The following is a 24,070-nucleotide window of genomic DNA, read 5'->3' as shown; positions in this document are numbered from 1 at the left end:
TTTGTTGGTCAATTTTACCAAGCAATTTTTTTTTGTGTGTAGAATTCAAGTTCCAACCCGTCTTTGCTTTTGAAATTTACTAACAACCCCAAAAAGTGGCTAATAATCGAAAATTTTGAACGTTGATCACGGTTTTCTCAAAACTGTGACCTTTCCCTTGCAGCGGGTATAATGATTTCAGTCAGAAGTTTGCAACGCAGTAAAGGAAACGTTTCCGTTTCTACGTAAACTAGGCAACCAGTTTTTAAGCTATCGGGATGAAACTTTCTTAAAAGTCGTATTTCTATTGCAGGTAGTATATTAGTCGGAACCGGCCGGATTGGACAACTACATCTTATAGCTCCCATAGGAAAGATCGGAAAAAATAAAGTAAAAAAAATTCTAGCTTATGTGTTTTTTAAAATATTACCTTTTTCTTGGGAATATTATTTCTCAAACATTTCTGAATTTCGGATTAAATTAAAAGCTGTCATAGGAACGGTCGGAAAATTATATGAAAATTAATATGAAAAAAAGTATATCAATTCTGATTTTTCTTATATATTAAATTTGTCTGGCATATAGCATTTTTTAACATTTCTTTCCTTAATAAAAAACATCCTGACCAGCAGAATTTGCAGGATTGGGATAATGCTGGTAGACCGTTTACGGTATTGAAAACCCCTTGAGGGGTTTGAGTCAACAATAATATCTATCGAAGAACTCCACCCCAAGTCATTGTGGCTGAACATTTTTGCCACACATCAGCTCTGGTCCCATTCAACCCTGGCAGAGAAACAAAAACTCAACAAATTAACAAATTTCCAAGGAAAATCGTCAACAATTTCGGGTATCAAATCAAAACACTTTCTAGACAACGAATTTCACCCAAATCCCAAGGCTACAGCACCTGCATTTATCACAGGCAACCAAATTTAATCGGGTTAATTAGGTAAGTTAGGATGGGTTGGCAAAGAAAGGCGCAGAACGTGGTCGCAAATTCACATTTTCGCTTGCGGGGGTGATTTGTTGTAGTTTCAGTACAGTGTCGTTTCGGACTTGATTTATATTATTAATCTTATCGTTGGAAATAAACACATCGGGAAAATCCTGTACCAGGTACTCCCCGGATAAAAAAGTGAAAGTAACGGCGCTTCTGCGACCTTTGATGTAAATTCCGTTCAAGATGATTAATGATCTTTTCGCAAACCACTTTTACTAAGAATTCTATTCACGTTTGTAGAGAAATGGCACGCGGACACCAGAAGATTCAGTCGCAGGCGAAGGCCTCCGAAAAGCAGGCCAAAATAAAGAAGCAACAAGGACACAGTGCCAACGACCAGAAAAAGGCGGCTCAAAAGGCACTCGTCTTCGTGTGCGCCGTTTGCAAGGTGAGCCAGCGACAGTGGAACCTCTTAAAGTCAACCATTACTGTAGGTCGTACTAAGATTGACTGTTTAAGATACATGACGATGTAGTTTTTCTTGTTGAACTGAAATTGAATTGCAATATTCATGGCTTTTCTATTTAATACTGATTTTGATTTTATCGTTTTTTTTTTTCTGTATCATACAAAATATGTTCGTGATGATGGATATTTAGATAATGTTCTCAAAACAGTTTTAGACCAGGTTAATAACAACAAATATTACAACTTTCCAATTACGCGAAACTACCTGCGGCTTATCTTGACTAAAATGTATTATCCCTACAGCAATTTAATTACTCCATTTACAACTAGTTATCTTCAAAGAAATTATTAGTTAAATCGTAAAATAGCTCGAGTGTAGACTTTTTTAGGAGTAAATGAGAAAATATTTTCGTTGCACTTTTTTGAAATATTAGGCGAAATGAACGTCTTATTCTTAGAACCATTTTCTTGTCTGTACTTTAAATATTTCCCAGTAAATAATAAAAAACAGTCATATAAACTTAGTAATATAAACAGTGTTTCCCACAACTTTCATGTTTATGCGTAATCTAATCAATTGCTTCCTTCATTTTAGTCGCAAATGCCCGATCCCAAGACTTATAAGCAGCATTTCGAGAATAAGCACCCGAAGAACGACATGCCCGAGGAGCTGAAAGAAGTCTGATGACCAACTCTTCCGTGTGCATATATATCTATATCAAGCTGAAACAGATCGACGAATCGCCTACCAGTACGAAACCTTTGCAACAAAAACTCTATGTCCGCCCGACAAAAAATCAACAATTAAGCCGTAAACAAAAGGGTGGATATAAGATATAATAAAACTGCACTGCAAAGGTCCAGCTGAATTTTTTATATACACACTGCTGTCTTTTGGTTTATACATTGATTAAATTACATGACTTAATGGCTACCACAATACAAAGCAACCTACCACATAGCAAAATACATACGTTTGTTTCAATTTTGATATTTATTTTCCCTGAAACACGACAAGCAATTTGAGTCACAATAGTTGCTCGTGCTCTGTTTTTAATTTGGTTTACGAATAACGATTATTACAATATTTTATAGTTTTATATACAATTTATGCCAGAAATGAAAAAAAAACATCTTTTTATACTATAAACGATTGAAAAAATCATGTAAATGAGATTTTATAAATACAATAAAAAGATAAATAATTGTTAAAACTACAAAAGTAATGTTTTTGCTGCAGCAGCATTGTCTTATTGCTAGAGTCTAAATGCAAAGCATCTCCGTCTTTATACTACCAATCGCAGTGATTTACTTTAATTTGATTGTTTTAGTGCTACTCAAAATTTGACAATTTTTAATTTAGGTGTACGTTTTCAATGTGCACAGAAGATCAAGCACATATCGTTCAATAGGTAAAAAAAATGAATGTGTGTTAAGTGGCTATTCCCAGTGTCTCCGACTTCTGTGAAACATTTTCGCTTTCATGATGGTTTTTTTAGTTCTTTGGCTAGACATTCGGCTTCTCTAGATTCTCCTAGAAGTTGACTCGTTTCCTCTTTTCTTTCCGAAGTTTCTGTGGAATAATCTCCTTGTGCGAGCTGCATGAAAACCAAATCGTCTTTGGCCGGAAAATCAGCGAGTACAGTGATACCAATGCTATTATCAGGCAGCGAAGGCGTTTCCTCGTGGTAACCAAACCAATAGATAATGATCCCTGGTCCAAAACTGAAAATATGTGAGTAAGAAAAAGTGAAATATTTAAAATCAGTTGGTTTAAAACCCTTACCGATTGCAGTAGCTATGGAGCTGCTGTTGGATGTTGAACTTGTGTCCCTTGGTGTCCCCGAAATTGGCCTTGCTTTCGATCCAGTTGATCACTGAGCCCCTGTAAAGGAACGGCAGGATCATTTTGATGTCCGGCGTCTTGTCATAGCCCATCCGCCGCAAGTCGTGCTCGTCATAAAAGTGGATACCCGCCTCCGTGGCCAGAGTTTTCAACTTTAGTTCGTATTCCTCGCCGATGATGCGTCGTCGCAGGTCCGTAATGGATCCCTCCTGATTGTCGCTGATCATGCACTGTTGCACATTGGCCGCCAGCTTGGGATCGTCGATGAGGTGTGGGTGCTTCAGAAACCGTGAGATGTGCGAGCGGTGGCGCACCTTGTACTTCTCTTGCAACAGCATCCGGCAGAGCGCCACGGGATTGAGGCCCTCGACACAGGACATCCGGATAAGCAGGGCGTTGTCGTAGAGGTTCTTCTGCTCCTCGTAGCTAAAGGCAAGAAAATATGCTTAATATTGGTATAAATATATATTTATATATTTAAATATCCGTCAAGTCACTAGACACTAGTGTAAAATACGTATAATCTGGAGAGTTTACGGAACAAAAATTATGTTACATTAAGTAAATCTCTTAAAATCGAAGGTAGATTGGCAGAAATAACCACTACCTATTTATATATCCTCTCTCGTCTTGAAATAAATTAAAACAAAAAAAATTTGAAGTTGCTCTCTAAAAAAGAATTGCACTTCAAGATTTGCATATTAAGAGCAAAGCCCAGAAAAGGACTTCAGGACTTGTTTTCTCTGCTGCCTTACATTTTGAGGAGCTTCTTGCCCCGCTGATCCTGCTTCCAGTGTTGACCCCGCGACCTGTTGAAGAGCTCCGACTGAAGGATGCATGTCAGGGCCATCGGCTCCACGTCCTTGAAGAAGCGGTTCCTCAACTCGAACTCACAGTCGATGGGCAAACCGTGGTAGCCGTTGATGAACTGGCAGATCCGCGTATATTCCCCGCCACTCAGGATCTTCCGTTTCTGCTGCACATTTCCGCCGGCCAAATCCGGGGCGTGGGACATTTTTTACGGCCCAAAACACAAACTTATTCCAATAAAAGTAGGAAAGAGCGCCAGAATAAACAGCTGAGCGGCGAGTGCTAATCGAATGCCTTTCTTTATCGATTGTACAGGGATATTAATTTAATATCGATTGTTTCTTTGCCAGGCAACAGGGTGTTCACACTGCCGCCGCTGATGCAAAATGTTAAGCAAAGCCTTAAAGGCGAATAACAAATACCCCCATTACTCGATGAGGAATATTATTTAGGATATCATAAAGACATTTAGGTTTTCGAATCCCAAATAAACTAGAAAGCAGGAATCTTAACCAAAACAGCGTTACAAAAATATGTGAAAAATAACACATTATACAACATGTGCATTATTTATGTGAGAAGTAAGAAAAGGGCATTACGCTTAACATGGAACACGAAAGTATCGATAGCAAAGCAGACTTTTTACATCTCTAATGAATTTCGAAGAGTAAACAATTTGGTTTAAGGAGTTTTAAAGCTGGCTAAATATTACCCAAATACAAACGTAAGAAAATACTCTTCCATTTTAGTTGACAAATATATCAAGGTTAATAAATTCCAGAGTAATGGAGTCGTCAATTTGCCGGGTTTGCCTGCGAAATGGCGACAACATGGTCAAAATATTTGACGAGAGGCATGCAGTTGGAGTTCCCATTGCAAAAATGATTTCCAAAAGTACCGGCTTTAAAGTTGAAAGAGATGATCGACTTCCGGAAATAATTTGCCCATCCTGTCTGAAAGATGCCGAAAATGCTTTCGAGATAATGAATGCCTACGAGAGGAGCACCCTGTTCTTCTGCCAGTTAAAGAAGAGTAAGGATTCACTACAAAGTGGCGCACATCAGGGTGTTAAGGTTAAGGAAGAGGTGTCCGAAGACAGAGCCCACTGCCAAGTGAAGAACGAACCTCTTATAGAGGACAGGTTTGAAGAGGAACTCGGCCCTATTTTAGACAGCCTGTCCAGTTTCGAAGAAAAAATCGATGTGGCGGAAGAAGGTTTACAAAAGGAAGTTGTAGGAAACTCCAAACGCAAATATCCATGCCGTTTTTGTTCAAAGACATTAATCAATAAATTATCTCTTAGGCGGCACTTACGGGCGCACTCAAGCAATCAAGTATTCAAATGTTCCCACTGTGAGATGTTCTTTGGACAGCGAGCAACTTTAAAAAGACACTTGGTAGTCCACACAGATCGCAAATATTTCAAGTGTACGCAATGTTCAAAGAGTTTTTTGGAGAAGAAACGTCTTGACCTCCATTTGGAAAAACACATAAAAGGACGCATAAAAGCATTCAAGTGTTCTTACTGTCCAAAAGCTTATGTCAAAGACTCAACTCTTCAGAAACATTTGACAATTCACACAGAAGAACGGACACATAAATGTTCCCAATGTTCAAAGGCTTATGCCCAGTATTCACATCTTCAGAAACACTTGAAAACCCACCTAAAGTGTAACCACTGCTCAAAGGCCTTTTCATCTAACTATAGACTTAAGATACACCAGCGAAGACATACAAACGAAAGACCGTTTGAATGCACCCAGTGCCCGAAAACATTTAAAACTAAATCTGATCTCAGGACTCACCAGCGAATACACACAGGAGAAGGACTGTTAAAATGTACTCATTGCATGAAGAGTTTTACGACCGTTACATGTTTGCAGGTGCACTTGCGAACACACACAGGCGAGAAACCGTTCAAGTGTTCCCACTGCTCAAAGGGTTTTACACAGCAAGCAGGTCTTATGGCACACATACGGACGCACACAGGCGAAAAACCTTATAAGTGTTCCCATTGTTCAATGAGTTTTACAGTGGCCTCGAATCTTTGGAGTCACATACGTACACACACGGGCGAAAGACCGTTCAAGTGTACTCATTGTTCAAAGAGTTATATCCATAAGTCCAATCTTAATGTACACGTGCGATCCCACGAGGGAAAATGACACTCAAAAAAGCCACTATGACTATATGTGCACGATGATTTTAGCAATGTGCAAGATACCGTCTCAATAAATATAAATATGTATATATATATCATTTAGTAGACATTATTAATTATCAGGGATTTCTCTGAGGAATTCGCGGTCGCATTGGGTTAAAAATTTATGTATGGTTTTAATTGGTTGGCACTAACAAATTTCAGTACACATTTTTTTTTAGCATACGCCCCTGAATATAATAGATATGGGCACTTCCACCAAAAGGTCGACCAAGCATTTCACAGCGACATGTTTGAACAACATTCTAAAAACATCGCATTCAAATATACCATCAGAATTCGCTCATTTCTGGTGTTGTATGAACTTCCCCGAAATCCACTTCTATATTTGTCCCGAGCGAATACGGCAGTTTTTTACCGATATCTTAAAAACTAAAAGTGGTACAAAATCAAGATTTTTACAAAAAATAGAGCTTGGGAAGAGTGAAAAGAAAAGCCCATAATTAAAATTAAAATCCATTGTTTTACAATTTTTTTTCAACTTTAAAGGTGTGCAAATGTCCCGAGCGACATTTTGGAAGTGCCCATATATAATTTAATAAAGGTTGAACAAAAATTTTTCCTCGACCAATTTAAAAATTATTTCAAAATTGCAGCTTCGGATCCAGGATTTGGTCGTGGGAGAGGTTTTCAGAACAAACTTCTTGTTGCATATTTTGTAAATAACACATTTTTCAGTCGAATGGGGGGATTTATCCCCCAAATTCCAAATGGATCCCTTTAATATTTACATATTTGCCAAAATTTTTATACTTGTATGAAGATTTTTATTTCGTATGCTTTTTGTACTGGGGTTATTATAAGCGTTTATTTTTTTTCGATTAAAATTATAAAATATTTATTTTCGGTACCAGGTTATTATTGTTGGTGAAGTTCCAGTAGTGACGAAGTAGATAATTAGCCGATAACTAGCCTGGTAAGATTTTTGAAGACAGAACTTGATTGTCAGAAGATTATTACTACAAAATCAAAATACCTACTGGACGTTTACCGTTATCGTTATTTATGTTCATATACCGACATAATTACACAGGCCGACAAAATGTGACATGGGTCGATGTCCAGGCCTGCCACCATTTTATTTCGATAAATGAGGCTTTTCTAAGCATAAGTTGCCACTACGCCTATAGTCCATTAGCTCTGGTATTTGCGGTATCTTTAATTTAAGAAAATCACAAAATTTCTTCGGCTTTTGGGATATATCTTCAATAGTGGTCAACCAATTTTTGTAATCTTTTCGGAATTAAATAGTAACATATCATAATTCTAAACGATCTAAGTAGTTTTGCTTTGAGTATAAGCACATGAGCGTAGCCTACTAATCTTTGGGGGCTGAAATGCTTGAAGTGTAATCCCCCTCCAGCTTTTAACTTACGCCCATGTATAAATATTTTTAAAGCAAGGGTCACTTGTGCTCAAAAACAGTTATGAGTTACGTAAAATAGTGACAGGTTTGGGCACTGTTTGTGAATCGTCACTGTGAAGGAAGGAAGAAAAACAATTTTAAAAATTCCAAAACAATTCACAAAAACCTGATGAGTGTCCTAAAAATTAAGGACATAAGGTGTCTTTGGATCAAAAATGCATCGTAGAAGAAAATATTTTTATTTAATTTTTAAACGCTGTTCACAAATGAAGATTTTTAAACTTTGCTGTGACTTTAAAATTTTGAATGCGCCCACCTCCTCTTGTGGTTGAGTTAGATTAAATTTTCCAAAACGACCGTATAAAAGGGACATGTTACTATTTAATTCCGAAAAGATTACAAAAATTGGTTGACCACTATTGAAGATATATCCCAAAAGCCGAAGAAATGTTGTGATTTTCTTAAATTAAAGATACCGCAAATACCAGAGCTGATGGACTATAGGCGTAGTGGCGACTTATGCTTAGAAAAGCCTCATTTATCGAAATAAAATGGTGGCAGGCCTGGACACCGACCCATGTCACATTTTGTCGGCCTGTGTTATTAAACTGCATTGATATGTTGAAATGAAACTAATTTTGAGCTTAATTTCGATATATTTTATTATCATATATCCTTACACATAGCACGGGTTTATGATCAACTTTAAGATTAACACTTTTTCTATTATTTTCGTTAAGCACGTATTTTTTCCACTCAATACAACTATTAATTGTTATTGTTTAATTATGCATATAGTGTGTGGTATGCGAATATTTGTATGTGTGTTCAACATTCACTTAGACCGACATATTATATAAATAAGCTTGGTTTTTGTTTTGTAAATGCTATTCTTATTTATTATTTGGAAGCAAAGTTCATTCCCATTTGCTTGATTTAACAACAGTGTATAAAATAATGACAAATGTGCACAATAAAATAAACTAAATGAGATTCAAAAGCGTATAATAAATAAAATTTTGGAAAATAAATAATTTATTAATATGTGTTGGTGTAAAAATGCAACATACTAAATATGTTGTTGTTGGGAGACTCATGTTCGTCTCGCTTATCTAGGAAATTATTTCGAGTTGGTTCCTTCAGCTCGATGGTCAAACTTGGTTTAACAACAATTATTCTTAAAACGTGACCTCTTTCCGACTGAACGTTTTCACCGGCTTACGATCTAGGAGTAACAATATTAAAATTTATTAGCTTAGTGTTGATCTTACGGCTATGTAATTATTAATTTTACTATTGAAATTTTTGTTTGGGCTAGATCTAACTGTTTCGAAAGTGTTCAGCTTGGTGGTTTTTCAAGCTGTACATTCATTCTCATGAACTCTTTAATTGTTCTCTTTACTTGATACTATATCGTATAATTGTTGAAGACGATTCCAAAAGTCGCTTTAAAGTGGATTGACTAAACATCTAATACAGCATTAAGTTGGTCGATCGAAATATTGCACCACTGTGATGTCTTATTTCTGACAAACTTTCTTGAATTGATTTCTTAAGGCTAAATTATGTTAATACCAATTTGTTACTTGACTTTCGAGCTCATCGTCTAAAGATTTACAACTAATCGAATTTTATTTTATTTTATAATTTAGTATTTGATTCTGTTTTTATTTCGAAAGAAGGCATGGTTATGAGCTAGCGATTTCCATGAAATTCCACCAGCAACATTTAGATATTAAGTTTTTAATAAAATATACTTGCTTAAGATAGAATAATGTATAATTACGAAGTGATGGGGATGAGTGATTGCAAGTGAAGGGGAGAGAAGGGAAATGCTAACTCTAATACTATTCTGGGAAAGTCTAACAAACACGCGCTTCAGGCTCTACCAAATAAACAATTAACAATTAATACAATGCGATTATGCTGCTAGACAATGGGGTGAAAGGGCTTTAGTTGATTAGATTTGGCTTCGATTGCGGTTATTGTTAGTAGAAATGCGGCGGCGGCAACGTTTGCGAGGGCAAAGTCGTCGGCTGCTGCTCCCATCAGACAACAGAATCCTTGCGAATCCTGAATTCGTTAGCATGTGTTCGGGGGGAGAAAGAGACAAGACAACAATATTTCATCAGCAACGGAAGTTGGTTAGGAGTTGGAATAGCTTCAGGGATTTTGTTGCTTAAAACTGTTTTCGCACCACATATAGTTCTCAGTCTGAGGGGCCCGCATCACGCCCACGCCGCCGCCCAGTCGGCGGTAGTTCATGCAGCCGCACAAACGCCATTGGTTCGTCTCTGGGTCGTAGACCTCGATGGTTTTCAAATAGGCGGACCCATCAAAACCGCCCACCGCATACAGTTGTCCATTCACGACGGCAAGGCCAACCTGCAACGACACATTTCATTGATTTGAATACAATTCGGGGCGAATAAGTAAATAAATATAAGCTCACCCCACTGCGACGCGAGGTCATGGCCACAATGGGGCTCCAGGTGTTGGTCAGTGGATTGTAGCGCTCGGCGGACGAGAGCTCCATGCAATCGTCCCGTCCGCCGACGGCGTAAATGTAGTTATTGAACACAGCGCAGCCCAGGTGCTTGCGTCGCGTGGACATCGGGCTGACGGCCACCCATTTGTTGTGTCTAAAATAATTAAATCAGGGCATTTTAAATCAATTCGGGTAGTGAGTTAATAAATACTATTTATCAGGGACCGTAATCATTATAAGCGATATTCAAAAAACTCAGAAATAATCATTATTTATGAATTTTATAAATATGTATCAGAAATAATCATTACATGTGAGCGAAAAAAATATCGCTTACAAATAATTATTATTTTGTGATAATATCAATTAAAAATAAAAAAAAACCGTGATCATTGCGGATTTGAAAAGGTTATCTAAAAAGTAACCAAATGGTGCATTCCATTTGGTTTTCCGACTATTATAAGTGACTGATTTTTAGGTACAAAAAATTAAAAAATAATGATTATTTTCGGTCCCTGCCATTTTTACAAAGTTAACGATTAAATGCAGCATAGAAACCATGATTTTATTTACCTGGGATCGTAACGCTCCACGGTGTTCAACGGGCACTGTCCATCGGAACCACCAATGGCATAGAGGAATCCTCCGAGGACGGCTACCGCCACACCCAGCCGTCGTGTGGTCATCGGGGCCACTTTGGACCATTTGTTCTCCTTCGGATCGTACCGCTCCACGTGATTCAAGCACTGGACGCCATCCTGGCCGCCAACCGCATACAGGAAGCCGTCGAGCACAGCCACGCCCACGCTGGTGCGGCAGGAAGTGGTAGGAGCCACGTCGCAGGACCACTGATTCGTTTGCGGATCATAACGCTCGATGCTGTTTAAATAGCTCTGGCCATCGTGGCCGCCCACCGCATAGAGTAGATCATTCAACACGGCCACGCCGACTCCGCAGCGTCGTTTGCTCATCGGGGCGACCATTTTCCAGTCGTTGGTCTGCGGATCGAAGCGCTCCACGGAAGCAATGGCATCGCCGGAACACCATCCGCCCACGGCGAACAGCACTTCACCTCGGCGAGTGGGTTTGCGAGGTCTGGTGCGCGGACCCTGCATCAGCGGTCGCTCCTGCGGAAGCAACAGATAGTTCTTGGCCTCGTCCACCAGATCCCGGCAGGCCTCGTCGCTGCGCACCAGGAGATCAGAGCCCACCGTGCCCACCAGGAACTTTGGAGAGAGTAGCGGCAGACGGACATGTTGGAGAACCTGAAAGAAAGCCACAATAATATTAATTATTATTTATTTGGGACTCAATCAATAACACTTTTAGTAGAGCCCTGCGTGAATCATTCAATTTTTGTTTTATCATAGTATGCCATGAAATTTCAGATTATTTTAATTCAGTTCTATGTGAAAGAAATTTAATGTTTTTCTAATTCATTTCGAATTGAATAAATGAATGATTAATTTTTATGAATTTGCCAGATTTTCTTTGTGATTTCTTTTGAGAACAAAAAGTGGAAAATTTAGTAAATAAAATTCAGGCAGATTTAATCACAAAATTATGGGCCTTCTTCTTCAAAAGAAATTGTCCTTTGAATTATTTCGGAAATTATGCCATTCATTCATTCAATTCTATTAAACTCAAATTTCTAATAAATTGAATTCTATTTAACTCAAAATTCTTATTAATTCATTCATATAAAACAAAAAAATCAAAATAATTCATTGAATCCATTCATGCAGGGCTCTAATATGTAGGTATTACAAATCAGTGGAAAGTGTTTTGAATAGCTCAAAACTAGTTTACTTGCTCACCTGTGCCAGGTGCTGCCGCCGTTCGGCGACATTGTACTTAAGCCAGGACATGACCGCGTTAAAGACCTGCTCTTCCGAGCGCACGTTCAGCTCGTCGCTGCAGATGATGTCCACCAGCTGACCGACGGGCAACAGCAGGAACTCCTCGCTCTCCATCACCTCCTGGAAGTTGTGCTGCGTGAACTTGTCGGCGATCCGCAAGAGCTCCCGGCAGGAGTGCGTGTCGGCAAAGGCGCGGATGCCCAGGCAGTTGGTGGGGTCCAGTTGCCGCTTGAGGAACTCGCAGCATATGTCCTGAATCTCAACCAGTTGCAGCAGACAGGCGGCGGGCAGGAGTGTCTGGACATTGGACTCTTCGACGATAATGTGGGCGGTGTAGCAAAAATCAATGAGCAGCTCCATGGCGTTCTCGTCGATGTCCCGTATGGTAACCTCCGTTTGGCGCGATTCCTCCAGTTCGCCGGTGAACATGGCACAGAAGTAGGAGCTGCAGGCGGACAGGATGACCCGATGGGCGAAGATCTTCCGTCCGCCCACGTTCAGGACCACATCGCAGAGCTCCCGGTGGCGGCGCAGCATATTGAGTTCCGTGAGCGTGACCTTCGGATGTTTCTCGGACGTGTGGGAGAGGCGGGCGGGCGACGGGGGTCTGTCCACTGCCGTCGATCCAACGGAGGAGCCGCCACCAGCCGTGGAATTACCTGTTCCGGTGACAGCTGATCAAGAAAAAGGATGAAAATGACTTTGAGTTAGAAAAATTTCATATATTTTATTGTTATAGAAATGATCTAAATAATAATAATACAAGTTCGAGAGAGAAGTACAAGCAAAGAAGTTAGACTTTTACTTTGACAATCGACCATTTTTCATCAACAATTGGGAATTTTTACTATAATTTTTTTTTTGACAAAATATGAAATATGGTTGATTATTTCGGCTTACTTACCAGCATCCCGTGGTTGGGCCGTGGAGCCCGATCCCGGCAGGTCGCCCATTCTGTTCGCTGCTAAGCGCAGCGGGCCGGAAGCAACCCAACCCCACACGGCGTCTATCTGCAGGTCAAATGGAAGTTTGGTCATTAATTAAATGGTAAACGATAATAAATTGCGTGTTAACATCAAGAGGTTGGCTGAATTCCATAATTACTGGATTGTGGATGGGAATCGATAAATATCTTATATCTTCCACATTTCACCCAAGCCGTATTAAGTGCAGATCGTAGTACAATAACTTAATTCTGAATTTCCTGGCACATTTTAAAACCTGTTACTTGAAGTATTTTATGGTTTCCTATCTCGGGAACTTTAAAAGAGTTACATTTTGGTTGATAAACTTGATTTACCGACATTAGATATGAAATTTTAATTAATAATTTTAATCTTGATTAGTTTTATCTCTTTTCAAGCGACTTTTGAACTGCAAGCAGTTACGGACCATTGACCATAGCATTACTTCATTTTAAGGATAAAACTTATCAATATTTTTCCAAATTACATGTACAAGTTGTTTAGTAAAATCATTAAAGATATTTAGCTTTATTAAACTTCACTATTTCGACACTGGAGGGGTGATTCTGATTTATTTTCCTTTTCCTCCACAAACTTTTGCACCGCCCACACATAGACATGCTATGTAAAACGCACACACATTCATTCTTTCGAATCCATGGACATTAAGGTGAACCTTTGGTTTATTCAAGCTTTTTTAGCGAACAAACTATCTTTAACGGTGAATCAAAACTAATATTGAACATAATTTGTGAAAAATTAAGAAGTATTAAAATTTTACTTATAAAGGCTAACTAAAATCGAAAATTCTTTTGGTGTTTTAGTTTTTAAACTAGTAGAATATTTTTAAAAATTTTAAGAAAGTAAATCCGATTACGGCTACAATAAAATTGTTTTCCCTAGTTCTATAGAATCTTTATATTATTATTATTTTCATTAAAAATGTATTCAATCCTAAAACGATGATTTTAGAGTTTATTATTATGGGGACCACTCTACTGGTACACCTTTAAACTTGGATGTCAACCTGGTCCACCTTAAAGCACGGACACACACACGCGTGGACGATGTTGGTTTAGATGTCGATATGTATGTAGGTGTGGAGGTGGGTGTCCCAACCTTTGCGTCTCTGTTCTCCACGGATACAAAGCACGTCCAGGGCCAGCTGCAGGCGGAAAATTTCGAAAATGCAATCTTGCTGCTGGCTTAAAGCGACCACATCGAAGATTCCTTGCGCGAAAAGCACTTTTCAGCAGGGAAAATCGTTTTTTTTTGGGCCTGGAAAAGTCGAAACACACGATTGGTACTAGAGATGTGAAAAATATGTGATGTAGCCATATATCGATATTTCTCGATTAAAATTTCGTTGAATATTTTTCCACCATAATATCGATATATATATTTCAGCAAAAATAAAAGTTAAATCGGTTATACAAGTTAAAATCGAAATTGAAAACTAGGTCGACTAGAAAATTGTTAAAAAGTTTTTAATAAAAACTATTTTGAATTTGTTGTTTTTTAAATATCTAAAGGCTCCATGGTTTAAAATATAATTTAAAATTTATTTTAAGAGTAAATAATTCGTAAACGCCTACCAGAATGTTGCCGAGTTATCATGGCTTTCCAATGACTAAAACAAGTCTGGTTTTAAATGATTTAATGAAAATTTAGTTCATTTGGAACAACTGATCTAAAATGAACAACTCCATTCAGGGAATACCCTAACTATTTCTATTAGAGATGGATAAACATCGATAGTACTCATTTCGATACCCTCGTTGTTCGTGAGTGGTTTTCCCAGATCTAATTTCTATACGCGACGCTGACGAGACGAGGAAGGCAATTTTCGAGGAGTTGAAAAGCCCGTAATATAGTGCAAAATAGTAACTAAAATTAAGTGCAACGTGTAAATAGATAAAAAACGGATCGCGACAAGTTCTCGAGCGACTAATTCGAGATTGAAAAGTGGAAAGTACGTGAATAGGGCGAGAAAAGAAAACGCAAAACGTGAGGTTGTGTGCGTGCGAAGAGTTTTCCGTCTCCCTCGCACCAAAGTGGAGCGCACTCAATTATTTTGTGGATGGAGTGGAACAACAACAACAACAGCAACAATAAAAACGACGACACAGCAATAACAGCAACAACAAACACTAATGCAAATGCAGAAAATGTTAAGGAAATCACAAAGAGAGCGAAAAGCGAGAGAACAATAGCGAAAGCGTTAGAATGTAATGCAATCGATGCATTAAAATTAAATAGAGTACAAGTACAGCAATTAAATTGGAAATTCAAATTCGTGCGACAAAAGCGGACGATTGCAGAAATTTTCGAAACTTGGCAGCCATATTTACTACAAAAACAACGCCGTTGTAAAAATACGTGACAAAACGCTTACACACACACATACACACGACGTACACCCACACGCTCGCACATAAAAGAGAGAGGGAGAGAGAGAGAGAAAGAGAGACGCGAACGTGAATTAACAAACAAACAAAAATATTTTGCGATAAAGACAAACACAAAAAAATTCAATAAGTGTATTACATAAACAAACAGCGCCGATATCGAAATATTATGGAAATTGCACCACTGATCAATAACGCCGTCGCTGTCGTCACAGCCTCTGCCGTCGTCGCTGCCTCCGCCTCTGCCAACGCCAACGCCACGCTCAGCAGCAGCAGCAGTAGCAGCAAGGAGAATGATAACGGTAAGCGGGGCTCCAGATGATAAGCGCCACAAATAAGTCCACAATAAAAATATTTGGAATAACTATAAACACAGTGGGTACTCCACAAATTGCAAATTATTCAATAAAAAACTCCTCTCTGTAGATTGTGCTTACCCCAATTTTCATTTACAAATGTAAATTGGTCTTTAATTTAAATTTCCCTAGGAATGGATGTATTTTGTATTAGTATTTTCATTTTCTAATCTTAAAACAGGGGACTTCACAATGTACAATTTTGAAAAGAAGTTTTTTCTCATTCCGTAACTACATTAAAGAGGCATTAATTAAAATTTTTTTAAAACGTAGTAAAATTATAATTCTTACTCGTTCTCAAATTATAATATCCAATTTTTAATTTGAGTATTTCATACAATTCGGGAATAGTACGAGTACGTCAACTATTAGATACACGTTACTCATCTAAAGGGAAATGAAAATGTACAGTTGTTAAAGCTACTGCGCCATCTAGTGGCTGTTTTAATTTTTGCTCATAACTTTTTAATTGATTCTAAATTTTCTTCTACATTTCGATATTTTATTGGCGATTACACTTTTAAAAAATCTGTTAAGATGTGGTCGCCAGGATTTTTATAAAATTCCATCAAGACGATTGTGGGCGTTAGACTGGCTGAAACAAGCTTTCTCTGCGTAGGAAGCCCAAGAATATAATTGGTTAGTCCCAATTTTCTAGCTTTTGTATTTTCCGAGATCTCAACCTGTTCTACCTGTTACATACTTTTTGACGACTACAATATACCCTTTTACTCTACGAGTAACGGGTAAAAATGCGTAGAGAAGCATACATATATAGGAACATCTTTATTCAATTTAATTATTGCTTCGTTCAAGTCAAGTAAAGGACTACGATTACCTAAATAATGCAGAGTTCAATCTATAGAGGCCGGACTGTGGTACTCAGTATACATTGCACAAATAGCCACCCACACCAGCTAGTGTGCATGTGCATGTTGCAACACTTTTCAACGGAGGTCGCTGAACTGCACCGTGTGTTTTTTCAATTGTTTTTTTTAGAGGCCAAGCGAACGGAGTACGACAGCCATAGCATAGTAATAGTAGTAGTTTCGCCTTTGTCTCGCTGTTTGTTGTTGCGCAATTGGCAGCGCAGATAGATCATTGGCCAGGCGATTGCGATTACTCAGCAGTTCCTCAAGGTGCTCCAATAGCATTTGCCTCAAATTCCTAGACAGCTTGGCAACCAATAGTCAAAGAGGTTATTTTTAGGCACTTTACAGTTGGTGCTTGTCGAAGTAATTAATCTTGTAGAAAGTCCAGAAGATATCTAAAAAGTATGAAAATGATTATTTCTTTAAAACCTAGTTAACGTACATAAACTGTTTTTTGTTTTAGATAAAATTTATAATGCATGTACTGTCTGGAAAATAATTAAAAAATCCAATTAGTTGAATCCTAATTATCATCTTGGGGAAATATTTTAGATAAGTTACCTTAAGACATTGTTTTAAAAAAATGGAAACCTTGTGGGACTAATCCCTTTTCAAATGAGTACTTCTTATCCTACCAATTTTAAATTTACTAAAACTACAGTAAGAATTTTATATACGAATAGAGTTTACAAAAAAAGGATCAAAGATGCGTCTAGCATAAACAATTATATAATAACACATTCACAACCTTTAAATAAAAATTACTCTTCACTTTATAAATTTTCATTTTGTTTGTCATGGTTTCTTTTTTTTTAACAGACTTTAAATACTTGAAAATTTCGATTTCATTTCATTACCTATGCTAAAAATAGAAATGTTATTGTAGTCAACTGGAGAGACATATCTGAAATCTTGGTGCCTTTGACACCGCCGAGGGTCACATAAAAAGTGAAATCAGAAAATCAGACGAGAAATAGATACCTTTGAGCGGTTTTTGTAGTTCCATTACCTCGGGGTGTTTTTATTATTTTTACTATCAATTTCTTGGTGTTGTGTGCTTATCTCCAAGTGTTTGTTTTTTTCTATTTCAAGTCAACAATCTGGCGCTGCTCGCTTCGCTGACGTTACAAAAAGTGCTAAATATCAACAATAACAATAACCAGCACAGCAATAACAACAACCGTAGCCACAGCAGCGATATCAAGCAACACGAGCAGCAACAAAAACAACAGCAACCACAACGACGAAACCTCGATATTAAGAGCGAGAATGATGTATTAAACCAATTGCTAAAAACTGGAGCAGTTTTCACCAAAACCGTCACGCCCACAGCGCCCATTCCCATCGAGAGGAAGAAGCAGTCGCATCAGCAGCAGCAGCAGCAACTTCAATATGCCCAACAGCAACATCATCAGCAACAGCAGCAATGCAGCGCACAGAAGCAACGCCTCAACTCATCCATATCATCGACCCACTCATCGACATCAACGAACTCATCCTACGGCAGCTCATCCTCGGAAGATGCTGCAGCTGCAGCTGCATCTGCAACTGCAACTGCCGCATTGACAACATTAACACCAAGAACAAACACCACGAAGGCGTCCAGCATTAAGTTGCCAGAGAAATCGAAAATTCCGTCCGATATACTTGATGATCTGGCCAGTCGGTTTATAATCAATGTACCGGACATGGAGCTGAATAATCTAATACGAATGTGTTTCCAAATTGAGCTGGCCCACTGGTTCTATTTGGATTTCTTTTGTGCCCCCGAAACTGGCGACGATGGCGAGACCCCGAAATGTGTCCAGCGAAAGCTGCCGACGGTGGGCATCAAGCAATTCGCCATGCAGTTGTTCCAAGTGAGAATTTGATTATTTTCTTTAAAAAAAATATCTGTAACCCATGCTTTTCCCATCAGCACATTCCCTTTTTGAACAAACACTTTGGCACCGTGGATCAAATCCTGGACGAGTGGAAGAACTACAAGCTGTCGGTGCCCACATATGGAGCTATTTTGGTGTCCGAGGATCACAATCATTGCTTGCTAGTGCAGTCCTACTTCGCACGCAACTCATGGGGATTTCCCAAGGGCAAGATCAACGAGAACGAGGATCCAGCCCATTGTGCCACGAGAGAGGCAAGTCGGGAATAGAATTATTTTAAAAGGATAACGTAGTTTAAAAGCCTTTATTGAGTAGTAGAAAATCAGGTTCCAAAAATATTACATTTAATTAAAATTACGTTTTTAAATTATTATTTCTCAATTGATTAATATTAATTGAAGTGTAAAGAATTCAGAAATATGACCACTAGGTTCCAAAATTTTTTGTAGTATATTCCTCCGGATAATTATAAATGTGCATAAAGTTAGCAATGCAACTTTTGAAAATGCAATTTTTTTCTATCGACAATTTGCCGTTACTTATCCGTAATTATTCGTAAAAGAAAAAAATTTGCCGCTCAATTATTTTTAAAATTATGAGACACCCACACTAAAGTTCAAAATTTCCAAAATCTTTTTAATGGGAATTTGCCGTTATTTTGCCGTAAATTATTCGTGAAAGAAAAAATGTAGTTGCTCTTGCTTTAAAATTTTTGTTTTTTTAAACATAGTTGTTCTGCTAAGTTGATTAAAAGAGTTTTCCATAAAGATCGAATTCAATTAACTTCCTTGCTCTCTTGCAGGTTTACGAGGAAACCGGGTTTGACATTACGGACATCATCGATGCCAACGACTACATTGAGGCTTTCATCAACTACCAGTACACGCGGCTGTACGTGGTGCGAAACATACCGATGGACACGCAGTTCGCGCCCCGCACCCGCAATGAGATCAAGTGCTGCGACTGGTTCCGCATTGATGCGCTGCCGGTGAACAAGAACGATGCCATATCGAAGGCCAAGTTGGGCAAGAACTCCAACTCCTTCTTCATGATTATGCCGTTTGTGAAGCGCCTGAAGAAGTGGGTGAGCGAGCGGAAGGCGGGAATTGAACCGCGTCGTCGCAAATGCTCCGGCCAGCAATCGCCGAAAGCGTCCACCTCGCCCACCAACATGAACGGCAGTTGCAAGAAGGACGTCGCAGGAGAGTCACGGCGTCAGAGACACAAGTCAATGGGGGATTTGGATGGTGTCAAGTTGAATAATCTCAATGGCAAGGTGGCCGCTGGACCGGGAGCGGGACTAGGAGCGGCTCCCGCTTCCGCCGCCGCTGCCATCAACTCTATGAACATTTGCAATAGTAATGGGAAACGCAATAAACTAAATGCGGCTGCGGGCAGCAATCAAACAACGCCACTAACAACAGCAACAGCAGTGACATCAAATGGAGGCGGCACAATATCCTCGAAGCGTCAACTGTTCCATAGCCAAAGTCAGAATGATGCACAGCAATCGGCAAGCAATGAGAAGGTGAGTTTTGGCAGTGTTTTTTATTAAAATTAATTATATAAATCCCTCATTCTTTGGCAGATTGTCAGCTCCTTTGATTTGATACGCAAGGAGAAGCAGCAACAACTTAAGGCAGCTAAGGCGCAGAAGCAACAGCAGCAGCAGCAGCAGCGATTGCGCACCAAGTCCCAGAGTGACAAGCAGTACAATCCACAGCAGCCAGTCAAGATCCTGGGACAGCAGCAACCCACAACGGGCATGGATTTGATAGCTATGCTATCGGCTGCGGCCGCAGCTCAAAAGACACCAAAGAACGAGCAGCAGCAGCAGCAGCAACAACGACCGCGACCAGCTTCGGTGTCGCTTAACTTTGGAGCAGGCAGTGCCGCAGGAGCCGCACCATCTGCTCCGGATGCCCAAGACGTGCACAAGCTGCAGCGCATGGCCTCGGGCACTAATTTGAGGATTTTGAAGCGGGCCCAATCGCAGCAACCGCAGCAGTTGCAACTGCAACAGCAACAGCAGCAGCAGTTGGGCACCGACTTTACGCCAAACTTCAATTCGTGGACGAATTTCTCTTTCACCAAGAACTTCATAGCAAATGTGTTTTGCTAAACTTTACCTTGAGTCAATATCTTCCTTTCAAAATTCTCAATCAATGCATTTCCCAGCAAAAGACCAGGTTACCGGGAACACCGAATAGTTTAGCAGGCTCTGTGCAGTATGGGAACTCGCGCTTTGGGGAACAGAAACTTTGGAGACTTGCCAGAAAATGAAAGCATGCCAATTGCATTTAACAAGTTCATTTGTTATAAAACTAACACTACAACTACCAACACTATAGACAACTAATCATGTCTAGTCCTAGGCTTTGGAGACCATGTATGAAAGTAACGTTTCCCGATCTCTACACTGGAGGTTTAACTTTTCCACACACACATATTCTGCGTTAGGGAACTTCAAGCACACTCAAACTCAAAAATTGAATGCGATCAATTGTATAGACATTTTTATTACGAAAAACAACAAGAATTTCATACCAAAAACTAAAACAACAAGAAAAAACGAGAGTCTTCCGCTCAGCACATGTAAGTAATATTTTGTAAAAACACTGCAATCGCTGTTCGACACTAAGATCAAAGTGAGATCGAACAGATTGAGTATAATTATGTTAGAATCCTTCCTGTATAAGCTAAAAAGTGTGTATTGTGAGCCAAGTGAACCAAGCCTACTTCGAGCCGAGCGCTCGCCGTTTGAACGTATTTTTAGAGAAAACCAACAAACTATATCTAACTTAACTAAAGCGTAGCTTTAACACGCCCCGAGTACAGATCGTCGTGCCTAAATTTCAAAGTCCACGGTTGACTTTCTTGCAAGGGCAACGAAACGCTTCTGCGGGGACGAAATTGAGATGATAAACAAGTAAAGTTTCTGGGCCGTATTACTTACTGCCCGCCCCCACCTACGAATGATAGCGAGAGAGAGATGAGATGTGTAAGAAAGAATACAAATAATAACAATGTAAATAATTAAATTGTGATATAGTATTTCTTAGCACAATTGTGATCTTAACAAACGGCTGGCAACTACAAAAACTTTTATAAGCGAACCACAACACCATTTTAATCAATCAAAAAAATGTCCCGCTCACAACCGTTCAAAATTGAGACCCACTTTCCCACAATCAGGGGCAATATCAGGCATATCTCAACAGTGAAATGTTTCGTCAAATTTTTATTGACAACTTGGGAATGCGACGCTAATTATGAGAAAACAAAACATTTAACGAATTTAAATTAGTTTAAAATTGAATGCTTAAACGTCTTCAATCATGATAAATTTGTATGATATACACGAAGAAGGGTAAAAGTATTTGAGCGATTTGTAATTTAACGAAAACCAGAGGACGAAGTATATTTTTGTGAGCCATTAGTGCGTAAGACAGAGGGAGAGAAGCCTTTTAAGAAATGTTAAGTCTTTTGATAACTACGCGTAGAGTTCGTTAAGGTTTTCTACCACGCCAAGTTTCCTATAATTCGTAAGCATGCCGCAACATGTTAACTTATTTCTCCATCAAGCATAGTCTCCAATGTGTGAAACAGTTGCCTATTAGCGTTTATCTTTAGACTAAGCAATGATTAGCAATGTCTCCAAGGTCGTAATCTCAGAGTCTATTAGTATACACCACTGAAAATCAAAAGAAGTTCCCCGTAACTCGGTCTTTTGTGTACAATTCGATACTAGTTCTTTAATCTTAAAAACCAAAAACAGAAAAATTTGCATTTGCTTTAAATCTTTTACCATTGACTTTTAAAGCTTTTTGAAAAGCCATATTAATTTTTATTTTATATGTTTACATAATGAGCTGCAAATTTGTTTTAAACATTTCTTTTTTAATTTGGATTCGGATTATATTTCATTTTTATTAAAAAAAACGTATAGTTTAAAATTTTATTTTTTGGAAACCGTGCAAAATTTGTTTCCAGCCGCCCAAGACAAATGCCCAATTGGAATTGGCAATAATTTGGATCTATTTTGATTCGGTACCTTCTTCTGTTCATTCTTAAAATCACACCGAAACCTAATTTCCTTGGTTATTTGTCTGGGCCAATCGACAAACAAACATCAAACTTATCCAGCAAGCAATGAATATCAAATTACAACCAAGAACAACCATGTTTAAACAGCTTGAAAACTACAAGAAACCCAAGAATTAAATATTAAATCAACACGAAAGCAAAGTCAAAAATGTTAAGTGAAAAAACTGATTCCAGTCCAACCGATTCTTAATTTAAGGAACTGCAAACCTGTTAAAATTACACCCAAGTCCAACCCAACAACAATATTATAGTTTATTTTCGTTTTTTTTGAAAAACCGCAGACATAGCATTAACTAACTTTAGTAAAGGGCTCCTGGAACAACAACCGACGACATTAAGTTAATTTAAGAGAACGTTGGATGAGCGAGAACTTGATATATTGAAATCTTGCCAACATCACCGCCCGACGATCCGTGTGATCCGAATACTCGCTCCAAGCTAAATTTGCTATGCATTTTAACCATTGTATCCAAAAAAAAAAAAACCAAAAACAAATCTGCAAACACGTCCAAAACAACAACGTAGGGCGTGAGTACACCAGAATAGATTTCCCGAAAACAATATGGATACAATACGAAATTTGAATAATCCCATTTATGAGGTTGAACAACTCTATTCTTGTGTAAGCACCTCCTTAAAAATCATACGATATCAAAAATACAAAGTAGAAATTAATGCCAAAACAACCAAATACGAAAAACAAAGTTAACTCTTCAATCAAGAACAATTGTAACGTAAAAATATTATTAAATAACTAATTTGTGGCAATATATATTTCCAACATTTTTCCCCCCCAAAATTCCGGCAATAAATTGATGTACCAAGTTTTAAGAACCACGTTTTTCTTTGTACTCCTGGGTAGCGGTATTATTTATTACAATCTGGAGTCACTAATGCTGGTAGTGTTATCTTCGAAGTTCAGCACACAAAAAAAAAAGGTAATACTCTAGTTTACGGTCCTCACTCCCAAAATTTGCGAAAAAATTATCCTCGACAGACCGCGAATTCTTAAGAATTTACATGAAGAAATATAGGCGCGGACTGCCATGGTTCTCTTGTAATCGAATTTCAAAGTTACGTGTTTTGCGATAAAAATACAGTTGGCTTCCCTAAGACTTGCTATAAGAACATATTGGATTTTAATAAGTTGTCAAAATAATAGGCCTCCTGAAAAATTCGACAAAAATGTCTAATGGTTTTTATAGGGGTCGGACCCTACAGCCGCGAACTAAATATCCTCCGTGGACAGCGATTCCTTTAGAATTTATTGACCATGGGAGACCAATATAAAACTTCCTAAGACAGATCTAAAGAAATCGCGATCCAACGAGGATCATTACAGTTTACCTATTTTGTGGCCTTATTAAATATTATATTTTAACCTTTTTCACGGTCTAAAGAAAATCGTGGAAAAGGCTACACCAATAATGCACGAATTTTATAGTCCTAACCGCAATACAAGTACTTAAGAGAATTGAAAGAAGTGCATTGCGCTGCAA

General features: G+C 38.5%; 5 protein-coding genes across 8 annotated transcripts; 3 read left to right on the top strand and 2 right to left on the bottom strand.

Annotated features, from left to right (window-relative positions):
• Positions 1-741: 741 nt before the first annotated feature.
• Positions 742-2,357, top strand: LOC108066753 (zinc finger protein 706-like). 2 transcript variants are annotated; one of them, XM_044393853.2, is made up of 4 exons: positions 742-931; positions 1,099-1,149; positions 1,223-1,370; positions 1,986-2,357. In XM_044393853.2, the coding sequence occupies exons 3-4, from the start codon at positions 1,227-1,229 to the stop codon at positions 2,073-2,075; spliced, it is 234 nt and encodes a 77-aa protein (XP_044249788.1). In that variant the 5' UTR covers positions 742-931; positions 1,099-1,149; positions 1,223-1,226; the 3' UTR covers positions 2,076-2,357. The 2 variants fall into 2 exon arrangements, with proteins under 2 accessions (XP_044249788.1, XP_017010885.1); XM_017155396.3 differs by lacking the exon at positions 1,099-1,149 and having other exon boundaries at positions 745-931.
• A 312-nt stretch (positions 2,358-2,669) lies between these two features.
• Positions 2,670-4,347, bottom strand: LOC108066752 (CDAN1-interacting nuclease 1). Its single transcript, XM_017155395.3, has 3 exons — positions 3,992-4,347; positions 3,177-3,662; positions 2,670-3,115 (listed from the first exon to the last, which is right to left on the bottom strand). The coding sequence occupies exons 1-3, from the start codon at positions 4,249-4,251 to the stop codon at positions 2,872-2,874; spliced, it is 990 nt and encodes a 329-aa protein (XP_017010884.2). The 5' UTR covers positions 4,252-4,347; the 3' UTR covers positions 2,670-2,871.
• Positions 4,348-4,625: 278 nt separating this feature from the next.
• LOC108066711 (zinc finger protein 431-like) lies at positions 4,626-6,268 on the top strand. The gene is made up of 2 exons (XM_070214473.1): positions 4,626-4,770; positions 4,828-6,268. The coding sequence occupies exon 2, from the start codon at positions 4,832-4,834 to the stop codon at positions 6,209-6,211; it is 1,380 nt and encodes a 459-aa protein (XP_070070574.1). The 5' UTR covers positions 4,626-4,770; positions 4,828-4,831; the 3' UTR covers positions 6,212-6,268.
• Positions 6,269-8,277: 2,009 nt separating this feature from the next.
• On the bottom strand, positions 8,278-14,258 carry dbo (Kelch-like protein diablo). 3 transcript variants are annotated; one of them, XM_017155387.3, is made up of 7 exons: positions 14,065-14,258; positions 12,885-12,990; positions 11,939-12,654; positions 10,695-11,386; positions 10,086-10,275; positions 9,831-10,018; positions 8,278-9,706 (listed from the first exon to the last, which is right to left on the bottom strand). In XM_017155387.3, the coding sequence occupies exons 2-7, from the start codon at positions 12,931-12,933 to the stop codon at positions 9,682-9,684; spliced, it is 1,860 nt and encodes a 619-aa protein (XP_017010876.1). In that variant the 5' UTR covers positions 12,934-12,990; positions 14,065-14,258; the 3' UTR covers positions 8,278-9,681. The 3 variants fall into 3 exon arrangements, with proteins under 3 accessions (XP_017010876.1, XP_070070788.1, XP_070070787.1); XM_070214687.1 differs by having other exon boundaries at positions 8,278-8,858; XM_070214686.1 differs by having other exon boundaries at positions 8,278-10,018.
• Positions 14,259-14,743: 485 nt separating this feature from the next.
• On the top strand, positions 14,744-23,405 carry DCP2 (decapping protein 2). Its single transcript, XM_017155392.3, has 5 exons — positions 14,744-15,655; positions 17,674-18,440; positions 18,500-18,718; positions 19,267-19,992; positions 20,053-23,405. Exons 1-5 carry the CDS (start codon positions 15,523-15,525, stop codon positions 20,584-20,586), a joined length of 2,379 nt encoding a protein of 792 aa, XP_017010881.2. The 5' UTR covers positions 14,744-15,522; the 3' UTR covers positions 20,587-23,405.
• The last annotated feature ends 665 nt before the right edge of the window (positions 23,406-24,070 follow it).

The sequence above is a fragment of the Drosophila takahashii genome, chromosome 3L (assembly GCF_030179915.1).
Source record: "Drosophila takahashii strain IR98-3 E-12201 chromosome 3L, DtakHiC1v2, whole genome shotgun sequence".
In the NCBI taxonomy this organism is placed as follows: Eukaryota; Metazoa; Arthropoda; class Insecta; order Diptera; family Drosophilidae; genus Drosophila; species Drosophila takahashii.
This window is presented reverse-complemented; position numbering and strand designations above follow the sequence as displayed.